Source organism: Carassius auratus, chromosome 46, assembly GCF_003368295.1.
Source record: "Carassius auratus strain Wakin chromosome 46, ASM336829v1, whole genome shotgun sequence".
Taxonomy (NCBI): domain Eukaryota; kingdom Metazoa; phylum Chordata; class Actinopteri; order Cypriniformes; family Cyprinidae; genus Carassius; species Carassius auratus.
The window spans coordinates 1,789,267-1,802,296 of NC_039288.1; the positions used below are offsets into that span (position 1 = coordinate 1,789,267).

A 13,030-nucleotide genomic window follows, 5' to 3' on the forward strand; every position below is an offset into this window, starting at 1 on the left:
TTAGGGAACAAAAATGGACCTGTATTGTACCTCTTTTTCTAACAGTGTAGACGTAAAGAGAGAGAAGTAGTTCCGGCTACGATGTTCTTCCGCGAGACGCAAGCATTTCTGTTTATTAACCGCTAGAGCGTCAAAAGTTACCAACTGCAGCTTTAAAAAGATGAGGTGACAAAACATAATTTTTAGATGACGAAGGCTTAAGATGTACAACAATATCCGCCCAAACTGGAAGGGTAATGAGATCGAATTCTCTCCATTCTGTGCTACAAGGCACAGCCAGATCAAAAGACGGAGTCACCGGTAGTTTTGGTTTTGTAAAATATAGACCAACCATTTTATCATTAAAAATTTTCACAAATTTCAAAAAGTCTTCACAATTCAACTAGTTATTGGATGGAAAAAAAATTAATTTACCGTGAAAATGTATTGGTGCCGAGGTCTTCACGGTTTATATTGACTTACTACATGTTAACCTTTTATAGTCACCTCATAGATAGATTATTTAAACAGTCAAAAAGATGAAGCTTTTAGATGCCACGCTTTTATTTTCCGACATTAAACCGGAAGTCAGACTCACTCGATCGCGTCCAACATGGCGACTCCCATGCACAGACTGATCGCTCGGAGACAAGCGTGAGTCATTTCACACATTACTCGAGTTTTAAATTAAATTTGTAACGTATTCGATGTGTTAATTATTTCAGTAGTCGTCTATTTGAGTCCGTGTGTTTTGATATCAAGTTTAAAGTCGTTTAGTTATACTCTCAAGGCTCACGAGCGCGGATCTGTTGTTTATCTTCTTTATGTTCTTTCTGTGTCTTCTCGTTATTCTCACAGGGAGGCAAACAAACAGCATGTGCGCTGTCAGAAGTGTCTGGAACACGGACACTGGTCCTATGAGTGCACTGGGAAGAGAAAGTATCTTTATAGACCTTCCAGGACAGCCGAGCTGAAAAAGAGACTCAAAGACAAGGAGAACAATCCTTCGGATGATGTGGGGTAAGAAACGCGACACAACACAAAACGTTCACACACTTGAGTGGTAATATTGAACGTATGAGTCAATGATTTATAAGAAAATACCCTTTGCTAATAACTAGTTGCGAAAAAAGGATCGTTTTGTCGCGTTTTAATGACGTTCTTTTTGACGGAGAGCGACATCTACAGGCGGAAGCGCAGAACTGCTACAGAATGGAAAACCACAGTCAAAACAGTTTGTTTCTGAATAATTCCTTCAGAGAAATTAATTTTGAAAGTTCTTTTATGATGGTAAAAAATGCCTAATTTGACAACGCTGAGTTCTAAAATATCAGTAAATGCTTTCCATTAACATACATTATCTTCAGAAATCTTTAATATACTGATTTATTATCAATGCTGGAAACTATTGTGCTGCTTAATATATTTTTCTGGAACCACTGATACTTTTAAATGAATAAAAAGTTTTTAAAAAAGGAGCATTTATTTCCAATAGAAATCAGCTTTTATTCCGCTAGGATGTGTTAAATTGATAAGTGATAGCAAAGATTTATATTGTTAGAAGAGATTTATATTTTGAATAAATGCTGTTCCTTGTTCACTGCCTGTAATTCTGCATGAAGTAACGTCTTGAGAATCATTCATACGTGTTCAACTCACATCTTCACTAGTACTCAGACATGAGTCATGTCTTTGTGGTGTTTTCTGCTGATAAAAGGACAATGTGTGACTGCATCACCTTACAAGTGGTTGAAAAAAAAAAATTCTACAAAATGCATCATATTTTTGAGAAAGTGTGACATGCTTGAGCAAAACGAGCGTTATTTTGGGAATCATCAGTGCCCCAGAATTAGTAGGAAATTAGAAATGGATGTGATTCAGCAGATATGATGCAGGGCGGTGTTATCAGTCACATTTAAACCCTACTTTCTTGACACTTTTTAGAGCTGGAATAATGGCACGCAGTGAGAAAAAACCTAAGAAAAAGAGGTGAGTCGTTGTCTTTTTGGAAAACGTCTGTGTTATCTATATAAACATGTTATAATTAATGCATTATTTTTACAAAGTGGAATCACAGAATGTTATATGTATAAAATTACTTCGAGGGAATCAATAAACTAATATTTTCCTGCATGCTAAGTCTGGTATGAATTTCATTTAATTGCACTTGTAGGGTTTTTAAAAATGTTTATAGTATATTCGTTATTTCTGTCCAAAACAATTAACAAATTGGATTCATTCATCATATTCCATTCATCTTTGTTTATTAGGATTATTTTTTTTTAATTATTATTATTGATTTCAAAGTTTGAGTACTGGGTTTCAGAAGTATAATTATGAATGTAGTACAGAAACGTTTAGCAGTGTAATATTAATTTGAACTAATGGTATAAAGTAGCACATCTGCTGTTTTCTTTCAGGTCCTCCTCCAGTTCCAGCAGCGGCAGCAGTGATTCGTCCAGCTCTTCCAGCGACTCTTCCTCGGACAGCAGCGACTCGTCCAGCTCCTCATCCTCGTCTGAAGACAGTAGCAGTGACAGCGACGACAGCTCCAGCTCTTCCTCCTCCTCTTCGTCTTCCTCCGCTTCTGACTCTGATTCCTCCAGCAGTTCTGATCAGGGCCCTCCAAAGAAGAGAAAGAAGAAGAAATGAGGGTCCAGTTCATCTGATTCGAGTCCAGAACTTGTGTCATATACATTGATGGAATTGACTGTCACTTTGCTATTGAATATGTGAGAGTAGGATGGGAAGTCATGTATAAAAAGAAATTGAGACATATGTATGTATATTCTCATTGTTTTGTAGAATGTGAAAATCAAACACTTCAGATTTGCTTATTTACAACTTTGTTTTCTCTCCATGTCAGAGTGTAGTGGTGTCTCAAACATGATTTATTCGTTCATACCAACATCAGTTGATTTATTTCACAGCTTTCTGACCATTTTTTTTTTTTTTTTTTTTTTTTAAGGACTGACCATGAAGTAGGAATTGTGGCATATGTACAGGCTGAAGCGCATTAACATTGTCTTCATTTTAAGATGGTCTTATGAAATAAACTGATTTCTTACACAAAGAAATGCAATAAAAGTGAAATTAGCAGTGTCAAATAATCAGTCGAAAATGTAGCACGTCTCATAAGAAAACCACAAAAAAATATCTGGAAAGCCTTATGAGAATTCATTTACAACCATTTAGTCTGCTACACAAATATAATGGCAAAATAATTATTTTTATTAAAACTAGGGCTCTCAAATCCGTTAATCACTGGATTTTGTTTACATAAGGTGTGTGTGTACTGTGTATATTTATATGTACGGGTATATGTTTAAGAAATGCATTTTATATATATGTTTACACGTAGATATTACTAATCAAAAACGTATTTTTGGATGCGAATAATCGCGATTAATCGATTTATTCGAATATGTTATGTTTATACCATAGTCCAACGATTTAGATTTAGCGACAAAACATGCAGGGAATTAATATTTGAGAAGTCACAACATTGCAAACTATTATTATTTGAACGGATAAAAAAATCTGATTTATTAAACCTTAAAAACGTTCAGTTATTGAGTAGAAATGAGTTTAAAAGTAAACTCTGCATAAGTTTTTTTTTTTTTTTTTTTAACGTAATAGAGAAGCTGAAATTGTGAGGAGTCTGATAACACGACCACAATGCTGTCTGTTTAGTCTGCACACTGGAGTTGAGACGCAGTCCTTCTGTAGGACGCTCTCGTCACGTGACCAGGTTAGTTTACGAAGCCGAGATCAGCCGCAGCCAGATGCGCGATGATCTCCTCAAAATGATCGTGTTCTGCTGGAGAAATCAGTCCGACACAACCATGACGAGCAGACGACCCTCGGCGGTATGGCTCACTTAAACAAGCTGTGTCTTTTACAGCATTTACGTGTTTCTAGTTGGTGGGTGACACATTTATTGGGACGCTACAGCAGATCAGTGTGAAGCGGATTGAGACAAAGGGAAAGGCTTTCATAAGCTAGAATGCTTCAGGCCTAAAATAAGCCAAGAGGTAAGTGGGCCATAAATTGGGCGATTGCATAATTGAAAAAGATCCACGCTCACACAGTAACATTTGATGCTTTATTCAGGAGACCAACTGTAACAAGTTGTTAAAGAAGCAGAGCTCGCGTTGTTCCTCTTTCCGTCCGATCCTGAACACTCGCTCACATGCCATCGACTCGACAAAGCATTCTCACAAACAACCTTTTATTCGTTTTTATTCAGTTTTCGGTCAGAATTAATCGTGGGCAGTTCGTGTTTGCACTCGTATCATGCAGCGCGCTCTCGGACGCGGCGTTGCTCTTTGATGCCATTTTGGCATGTTTATTACTAGAAATGAGCTTTTACGTCATTTGAGCTAAGGAGTTTTACCTTCTACACGACGTTAAATGCTAATGGGATAGTCACGTAAACATACCTCCTCGACTAGTTCAGTACTGATCGATTATTATTAGTATTATTATTATGAAGTCCAGTTGACTTTTGACCCCCGCGCTGTATCTTGTTACATTTTCTGACTCTGACGTTAGCGCTTCAACGACGTCACGGCGTTACAATGTTTCACCTTCCGCGGAAGTCACTCGACGTCACTAACTTGACCGAATGTAAACACGGTCGAACGGCTTTAGCTTGACGATTTTAATTTTAACCTCATTTCGGTTCAGACTAGGTGCTGGTGTGAATACACATTTTTTTTATGTGGGATCGACTGATTTAAAGAGCAAAATGAAATAAGTTGTTTAGGCGTGGTATATTTGAGAGTAGTGTGTGTTGGCTTGATAGTTGTTAGTGTTATTTTCATTCTTTCCATATTATATAACGTACTTTTTTTTTTTTTTTTAGGGCAAATCTGTTGCATTTTCCATGTTTGGGGGCCATTTTAAAGTCAATAGCTAGAGCAGGAACAAGGCTGTGTTTGGAGTTCATATTTCTGTACAGTCATACTGTTACTCACTGTGGGTTAGAGTAAATGTGCTCTGTATGCAAATTGTCTTTATGCAGCGAGTACTTGATTTCCTGCTATATTTGAGGTGTGTTCCAGTTTTCCCTGCTGCCCTGCTTCGTGTACCTCGTAGGGTGTTTGCTAAGTGATTAGGGAGTTTGTATTCTCAGTCTAAAGGGTAACGCAACAGTGCATCAAAAGTAAATGATCATGTTGATAGTGGCAACTAGGCAATGGTTTCCCACAATGCAATGTTTTGACCTCACCTTTAATACAGCCCAACAGTAGGGTTCTGGAAGTAGAAATCCTGTCTTTTATTTTTCTATAATGGCACTGATTTTAAACATTATCTTAGAAAGCTTTAAATACAGACCTATTGTGAGCTATGAAGTTGTTAATCAGTGGAATGCTGTATGTCTGTATAATTTCAAATAAACATGTTTAATAGTAGAGTTCCTGGTGGAAAACTACCCATGATTCTGTTTCACTGTTCGAAACATTCATATTTTCATACTTTTTTCAGGATTCTTTGATGAATAAAAAGTAAAAAAAATAATAGCAATTATTTAAAATCGAAATCTTTTGCAACAATACAAGTCTTAACTGTCACTTTTGATCAATTTAACACATCCTTGCTGAATAAAAGTATGAATTTCAATAAAAAAGAAAAACATTTACTGACCCCAAACTTCTAAATGGCAATGTAGATTGTTACACAAGATTAAAAAAAAAAAAATTGTATGTATGTAAATATGTAAAATATTTTATTCATCAGATAATCCTGAAAAAAATATTAAAGGGTTAAAAAAATGTAGCAGGCTCTTTCCAGCTTTGATAACAAATCAGCATTTCTGACGATTGTGTGAGACTGAAAACTGAGAGTAATGATGCTGAAAATTCAATTCGACTCAAATAAATAAATAAAGTCTGTTAAAATAAAAACACATTTTAGAAGATATTTTTAATGAAAAATTAAACTCAGAAGATAGCTGTGTTGGAGACAGAGCAAATAGGTCAAAAACTAAAAAGCAACTATGCAAAAAATATCAAAATACTTATGATGTTTCGATCGCATGACCTTTATCAGGAAATGTATTTTAAATTGCAGTAATTTTACACAATGGTATTTTTGATCAAATAAATGCAGCTTTAATGAGCAAAAGAAACTTCTTTAAAAAAACATTTAAAAAATCTTTCAGATCCCGATCTTTTGAACTTCACTGTGTGTGTTTTGCAATAAACTTGTTTCTATAATCAACATCCATAAAACAGGAGTTATACATCATCTTTTGTTCTTAATTTGATTGCCATTAGCAATGCTTCATGGGATTGTAGTTCTTTCCCTCACTAAAGCCATTAAGTCTTGAACCTTTTTGATTTTATTATTTTATTTATTTTTAGTGGGTGCAATTCTCCTCTTTAATGGCTTTTAACTCTTTATTTTTTTGAATCCATATGGGAAAAATAACACGAGAGAAAAAATAAATGTTTATATTTTTAACGATTCATTATTTTACCAGACTGTCAAATGTTAGCACATTTATACACAACCTTTGATTAAAAAAAGAAAACCATTTGCTGGATTCTACTTTTAGCAATAATAGTTTCAAATGAACGTTTGGTTTAAAGTCTGTACCGCTGTATGCCATCCAAACATTAGCTGGTGTTCACATCTAACTCCTGCAGGCTCCTGACACAGATGTGAATCTGGATCTGGGACAGACCTTGTGCTGCTTATGTAACCAAATGAAACGCGCACACATTGACCCTGTGTCTGACTCCTGCCCGTACACGATCATCAGAAGACGTGCACCCAGAAGAGACCACGATGTTCATTGATAAGCCAGTGACAAGAGCTGTATTGTTGAGCGTGTATGAAAGCCGTTATGGGTCTTGACTCTCTGCAGGGCTTCCTGTTTCAGTTGTGGTACGTGGCCTGACCATTTCCTCTGTCTGTGTTTATGACTAGAAAGAATGTGGTCGACGCTTTGCAATGTTTTGTCATTGTCAGTTTGTTCGAGCTTCTGCAGCATGTAGGTCATGCTACAAGTTGTTCTTTTATTTTTGAGAAGACTTTAGTTGTTGTTGTTTTCAGCTTGAGCAGGGCTGGATGAGTTATTAACTGCAGTAACGTCCCGTCTGTAAGAGGAGTAAAAGCCTCTTTTCCAAGAGAGAACTGACCATTCTTTCTGCTGTGCCTGAGGCCTGTGTTTCTGGTGCATATAATATGGAAAGTTTTCCAGATGATTGCGTTACAGTGATAAGGGTCATGCATAACACAAGAGGTCATTCTACCTGAAAATATACTGTATAAATTCATAGCAAAGAGTTTTTTATGAGTAAAGAACAAAATAATTATTGGTTCTGTAATCCTGTTATTTTGTGTATAGTCAATAAAGATGTTGATTAAAACGCGATTGAATGAACACTTTAACAGTGCACATTAGTCTGTGCACACTGGGAATCGTAGCTTCCCAAATAAAGGCCAGGTAATGCTGTTTTCACGTACAGTATGCAGTGAATATTGCATGAATATGAAACGGTGGCAAACTGAATATATCGCACATGCATCAAAATAATGGATTGACAAAGTTTGCAACATGTTTCATTGAATGTTTATTAGATATGCAAAGACTTATCAAAACTTGTATTTGCTGAATTTCAATGCTATTTGCCAAAAAGTACTTGTCTTTAAATTATTTGACTGAACTGTTAAAAGAAGACTTTAAACTAACGCAGACTGCGCAAAGGAAACTCCTGTACGTCTTTGCCGAGATGTTAGTGTTCTCAACGCTGTCAAAATAAAAGTCCTGTTTTCAAAACTTACCGGAATAACGATAATAATAATAAAAAAGAAGCCAAAAATGATCATGTACTAATTGTAGTTTGTAGGTGTTTAAACTCTTAATTTGCATTTTACCCACATGCAGGCTTGACATAATTTTATTTAATTTGGCTTATGTTTATGATACAGACTACTGTGCAAAACTGTGTTTTTGAAGTTGACAAATTATGCAACTTTTGAAAGGTAATTTAAAAAAAAAACAATTTTTATTGTTTTTCTTTGCACCCTCAGATTTTCAAATAGTTGTATCTTGGCCAAATATTGTCCTCCATACAAACCATACATCAATTGAAATATGATTTATTTACTCCGCGTGCACCTTTTTAATCCTGACATTACTCTGCGTTTCTTAAGGTGTCTACCTTAATTAACTCCCTGTTGGACAGATGCAGTACACATGTTTGTAAACACGACAGCAGTTCAAGGTTACTGAAGGGTCAGTTCCACACCAGCAGTCAGAAATGACAAACGCTTCATTTGGAAAGGGTGTTGATTTCGTGACTGCTCGGGTAGATTCAGTAAATGTATTCTGTGAAGGATTTGTCAAGCTTTTTCAAACCATTAATGTAAATGAATCATCGTTCTTCAGTTCTACCAAATGGCGCAGTGTTGGTTTTTGCGAGTGGCACGTGAGGACAGAACAACACCACTGAAGGGTTGCACTGTTACTGTTTCCTGTCTCATCAAATTCATACTGGAAAATTGGATTTGTATGTATCATCATATAATTTCCCCATCTAAAACATCCTTCAGAAACACGGACTGTAAGACAATCAGCACGTGCACCTGGCTTTGGGTTGTAGCTTGTGTGCGTGACTCCTGCTCACACCCTGAGTACACAATCCTCAGAGATATCATCATCATCACACACAAAGTCAAGAGATCCCTGGCCACTGTTCAGTTTACACCAATTCACAAATACAGTGTAAAATGGAAGAGATATGGAAGGGACAGGAAAAACTGTGTACATTCTTTTACTGTAGAGTGCAAAGGGTTTTTTAAAAGAAGTTAATATTGCACAGGTGTGTGTGTGTGTGTGTGTGTGTGGTTTACTGTCAGGTTATTGAAGTTCAGATCGCATTATCTTTAAAGTCAGCCTTAAAAATGTATTATTATCTAGAGAAAGTACAATAATGTCCAACCTGGAATAAGAGCTATATTGTCTCTCTATACTTTATAAACTTTATAAATTAAGATAAGCGCAGACTTCTTTCAAACATGGTGATCATTTACATAAAATATGGTGCTATGGGGATATTGCTTTACAGCAACTAAAATGTTCTCTCGGCTTCTTGGATATATTTGCATTTTAGCAAAGGAAACTTAAAAAAAAAAAAAAAAAGCATGCACACTTTGGTTATTCCCTTAACTTTATTTGCATGTTACATAACCATGCATGTCCTCATTTAAAAGCTTAAGGATCTTGTTTACATCACTGGGGAAGCCTGATTGGTCTTGATTTGCTTTATTAAAGTAATTAGGGATCTTGTGCGTCACTCAGATTGACAAGCAAAAATGGTCCATTTACCTCTTTCAATATTGTAGCAATATGTGATGTCTTTTTCCAACCCAGTAGCGTTCTGTTAATCAGCTTGGATTAGTAATGAGGAGTTCACCAGTTGTAGAGGAAAGTCTTTCACCTTCATGTGAAATGACTGGATTCTGCTTATGGAAATGTACCGAACAGCCATAAATTTGCTCTTAAAGTTGTACAGTAATGAATAGGATATAAGAAATATTTCCAGCTTATTCTTCAACATGAAAGTAAGCCTATGGGTGAGACGTCTGCTTCATAATGTTTTAATAAAATTCAATAAAAACGTATGTCTTGACACAGTGACAACAAATACAATCATACAGAACTGAGGAATGGTCAAAAGACTTTATAAAAAAAAAGAAGTTGTAAGGTTTCAACTAACTTGGTTTAGTAAAGTGTACCCCCCCCCCCCCCCAAATATTATACCAAATCACTAAATGGTTTCAGATGAACTTATAAAAACCTATATACATATAGATATATTAGCTCTATTACTCCGCCCTCAATGTTGCGTGCTTTAGAGCTCTCTTGTTATAATGTCTTCAGTTCTCACTATTAACTGTTAACAATGCATTTTGCCTTAATACACTTCTAATTTTCTGCTTATTTATAGTTAAGGTTGTTGTTAGATTAGGATTAAGGGATCTAAAATATGAGCATGCAGAATTAGACCTCAATATGTGCTTTAATATAACCAATAATTAACTATTTAATAGCAAGAATTTGTCCTTAAATGAAACTTTTATCGTGAAGATGTAGGATTTTGATGAGATGGAATGGATCAAAATGTAAGTTATTTTTATAACCCCTGTGGTCAGCTTCGACTAAAAAGGTATTCTGGTTAAGGCTGGTGTAATGCATAAAGTAAGACTGGGCTAGCTGCTAGTTGGTCAAACTTAGACAGTCTTAACATAGTGGCTATGTTTTACAGCTGGTCTCAGAACGGTTAGACGTAATTGTTTTTGGTGATTCCCATATTGCATCTAATTGCCTCATCACCACCTGGGCTTACTAATGTTTTTGCCGTGCTTTCCCTCTGGACCTGAAGGAAAATGGCATCTGGCCCTTTAAGGAAACTGTGCTGATGATGTTGGCTCAGACCCAAGTGGGGAAGGGCATGTGTTTACTGAGAGACAGCAGCTGATTGGCTGCTGTGGCTTTTAATGTCACAGAGGGGAGTGGCTGAGTGGCATAAAATAACATGTCCTTATATGGGCGCTTGTGGACTGCACCATTCTCCACAGGACTCGAGGGGTGTTTGCTCTCAGCGAAAAGATTTATGTAGGCAGCTTACTACCTCATGTGGATGTAATACTGATAAAATGTTGAAGGATGAGTTTGTTGTTAGTGTAAACTGTGAACCCAAGCTTTTTGAAGGGGTATGTTATCTGCTTGTTACATTGTGATGGTCTAGTGGTTTCTAAGATTTGGTATGGATCCTCCTGCTCTAGTCCTGAGCTGTATGTTGTAGCAGTGTCTCCTCTGGTCAGCAGTGGTTTGTTCCTCAGACAGACTGTATCCTCCCCTCTCTGAGTCAGGTTTATCTCAACTCCCAGGAAATACAGCAGCGACGACAGAAGTGTGAAAGCTGCCGATCAAGAAACTGTTGACGCTATTAAACGAGGGAGAAGAGAAGAGCTGAGAAGAACCATCAAGTTGTCTGGAATCTTCTCTTAAGTCCTCTTCCAATGGTTGATTGGTTGAGGCCATGGCCTCTCAGTCAGGGTAAGCAGCCATGTTTTCAGTGAGTAACTCCTCTTGTAGTCACAGCAAAGTTTTAGGCCTTCTCACAACAATTTGTATACCGTTTGTATCTATCACAAACTGAATCTTGACTGTTTTTGGTTTTGAAATGAGCAGTGCACTGTAGCAGCTTTGCCAAAGAATATTATATACAGACCGGACAGATCATAATCTGGATTATATCACTGTCTGAAGCACCTTTGAATATGTAGATACTTGGGTGAACATGAATAAAAAATGCTTTTCAGGATAGCGCATGTGTAGAAATCGGTGAAAATGTAAGCTCCTATACCTACACAATCATTAATGCTCTGAACAGAGCAAGACGTGAAAGTAATTCTTGCCAAATGAGAAACTTCCCAGTAATACGTAGTGGAATAAAAACCTGTTTTACATTTGCATCATAGGGTTTAAAGGAGAGCCTCCAGGTTCAGGATTTAACCAGGTTCTGACATTTCTTACAAGCTTAGCCCACCAAAAAATAATAAAATTGTTGCATTAACAATGTATTCAATATTCTATTTATTAAAGCCAAATATGAAACTGTTGTTTTTAAGAGTTTTACATCCAAAATAACTCAAGGCAGTAACAATTTCAACAATATATTTTATTACTGGACTTATGTTCAGTTTTTCTTTTTAATAGCTTACTTTTGAATTTTCCGGATCATCAGTCGTGGAAGCTCTGTAAACATTGGTCACAGACACAGATTAATCTTGTATTTCACCAAGCTGATTTCAAGTTTTATTTTGACGTTACAAAGTAATTAAGTGTGTGAGTTGTTTACTTGTTAATTAGTCTTCCCATGAACCCTGTTATATTGTTCATTCAGACTGATTCTAGAACGCAGACCTCACTGGAACATGAAGGGGAATTATAGCATGAACTAACCATAGCGGATCATAATCAGTTAAATCCAATCATATCGTTGCCTCCTTTCACGTGACTTTCCCTCGTTCTTTCTCCATTAACCTCCACCAAACTCTCCGCACGCTTTAGTCGATCTGTTAAAACTCAATGGGCTCAGGGGAGACTCCTGATGTCACTTTACCTGCTGATGTCACAGTTGGACAGACTTCCTTTGAAAAATGAGTCATTTAGACACACTTTAATAATATATTTTGTAATATTTGTTTGTTCTCATCCATTTTGTTTTCAGGAGGCACAGAGGAAATGCCCCCCCACAGACACACAAACACATACATATGTTATACACACACATACATACATACACACACACATACATATATTATACACACACACACACAAATTGGCTTATCTTTGTAAAATGGCACAGCTTTTTACTAAGATGCATTCATATGTGATATGATCTGCAAGAACTACACTTAAGAAAAATCAAGCAAGCATTTTCTGATAGAACTTTAGTAATTAAAACTAAAACGTGTTAAATATGTGAATTTTTTATTTTATTTTTTTATTCGTCATACTAACTGAACTTAGCTTGAGACATTGTTGGTCAATTCTTCAGTAAAACAAAATAACAATAATTTGGTTAAGTTAATACTGTTTCTACTACTAAAAACAACATAAAACATGGTAAGGTCTGGCTTTAGTCAAAGTGATTGGCATTTTGTGTATAAGCTCCGCCCACTACTGAACTCTAACGGAAACACTGACAAGTGAAATCCAGCAGTGTATTAGCCAGCAGCTAATGATAGACATTATGTAGTTGCATGTGAGTGATTCACTCGGATTGTAGAGGGTTGAGTTTAATGTCATGTGAATCTGTGATGATGCGTCCGGACAGATTTGGGGTGTTGCAGAACACCGTTTGATTCTTGCACGTCGTATGAGAGATCGTAATGAGGAAATTTCTTATTTGCAAAACTATGAACGTCAAGCCCAAAGTATTCTTCTCTTGTGTGTGTGCTACGGTCTCGGAGACCACACGCATGACTGTTTTCATCATCAGCACAGTCCACTCATGTGAGCATACAT

General features: G+C 36.5%; 2 protein-coding genes across 9 annotated transcripts in view; both read left to right on the forward strand.

Moving 5' to 3' along the window:
- The first annotated feature begins 476 nt into the window (after positions 1 to 476).
- Positions 477 to 3,061, forward strand: LOC113063844 (zinc finger CCHC domain-containing protein 10-like). Its single transcript, XM_026234227.1, has 4 exons — positions 477 to 633; positions 838 to 999; positions 1,924 to 1,968; positions 2,400 to 3,061. Exons 1-4 carry the CDS (start codon positions 593 to 595, stop codon positions 2,629 to 2,631), a joined length of 480 nt encoding a protein of 159 aa, XP_026090012.1. The 5' UTR covers positions 477 to 592; the 3' UTR covers positions 2,632 to 3,061.
- Positions 3,062 to 3,695: 634 nt separating this feature from the next.
- LOC113063845 (AF4/FMR2 family member 4-like) overlaps positions 3,696 to 13,030 on the forward strand; it is a 32,677-nt gene continuing 23,342 nt past the window's right edge. For 4 of the 8 annotated variants that reach the window (XM_026234232.1, XM_026234231.1, XM_026234233.1 and 1 more), the window contains exon 1: positions 10,885 to 11,053. In XM_026234232.1, coding sequence (XP_026090017.1) covers positions 11,037 to 11,053 — 17 coding nt within the window. In that variant the 5' untranslated portion in view covers positions 10,885 to 11,036. Of the gene's footprint in view, positions 4,014 to 9,979; positions 11,054 to 13,030 lie in introns of those variants that run through there. The other 4 variants (XM_026234229.1, XM_026234234.1, XM_026234230.1 and 1 more) reach the window with 3 other exon arrangements.

Coding starts and splice junctions, on each gene's coding strand:
- LOC113063844 (XM_026234227.1), top strand. CDS start 593: ATGGCGACTCCCATGCACAGACTGATCGCTCGGAGACAAGC. Junction 634..837: donor CTGATCGCTCGGAGACAAGC/GTGAGTCATTTC, acceptor TTATTCTCACAG/GGAGGCAAACAAACAGCATG. Junction 1,000..1,923: donor AATCCTTCGGATGATGTGGG/GTAAGAAACGCG, acceptor GACACTTTTTAG/AGCTGGAATAATGGCACGCA.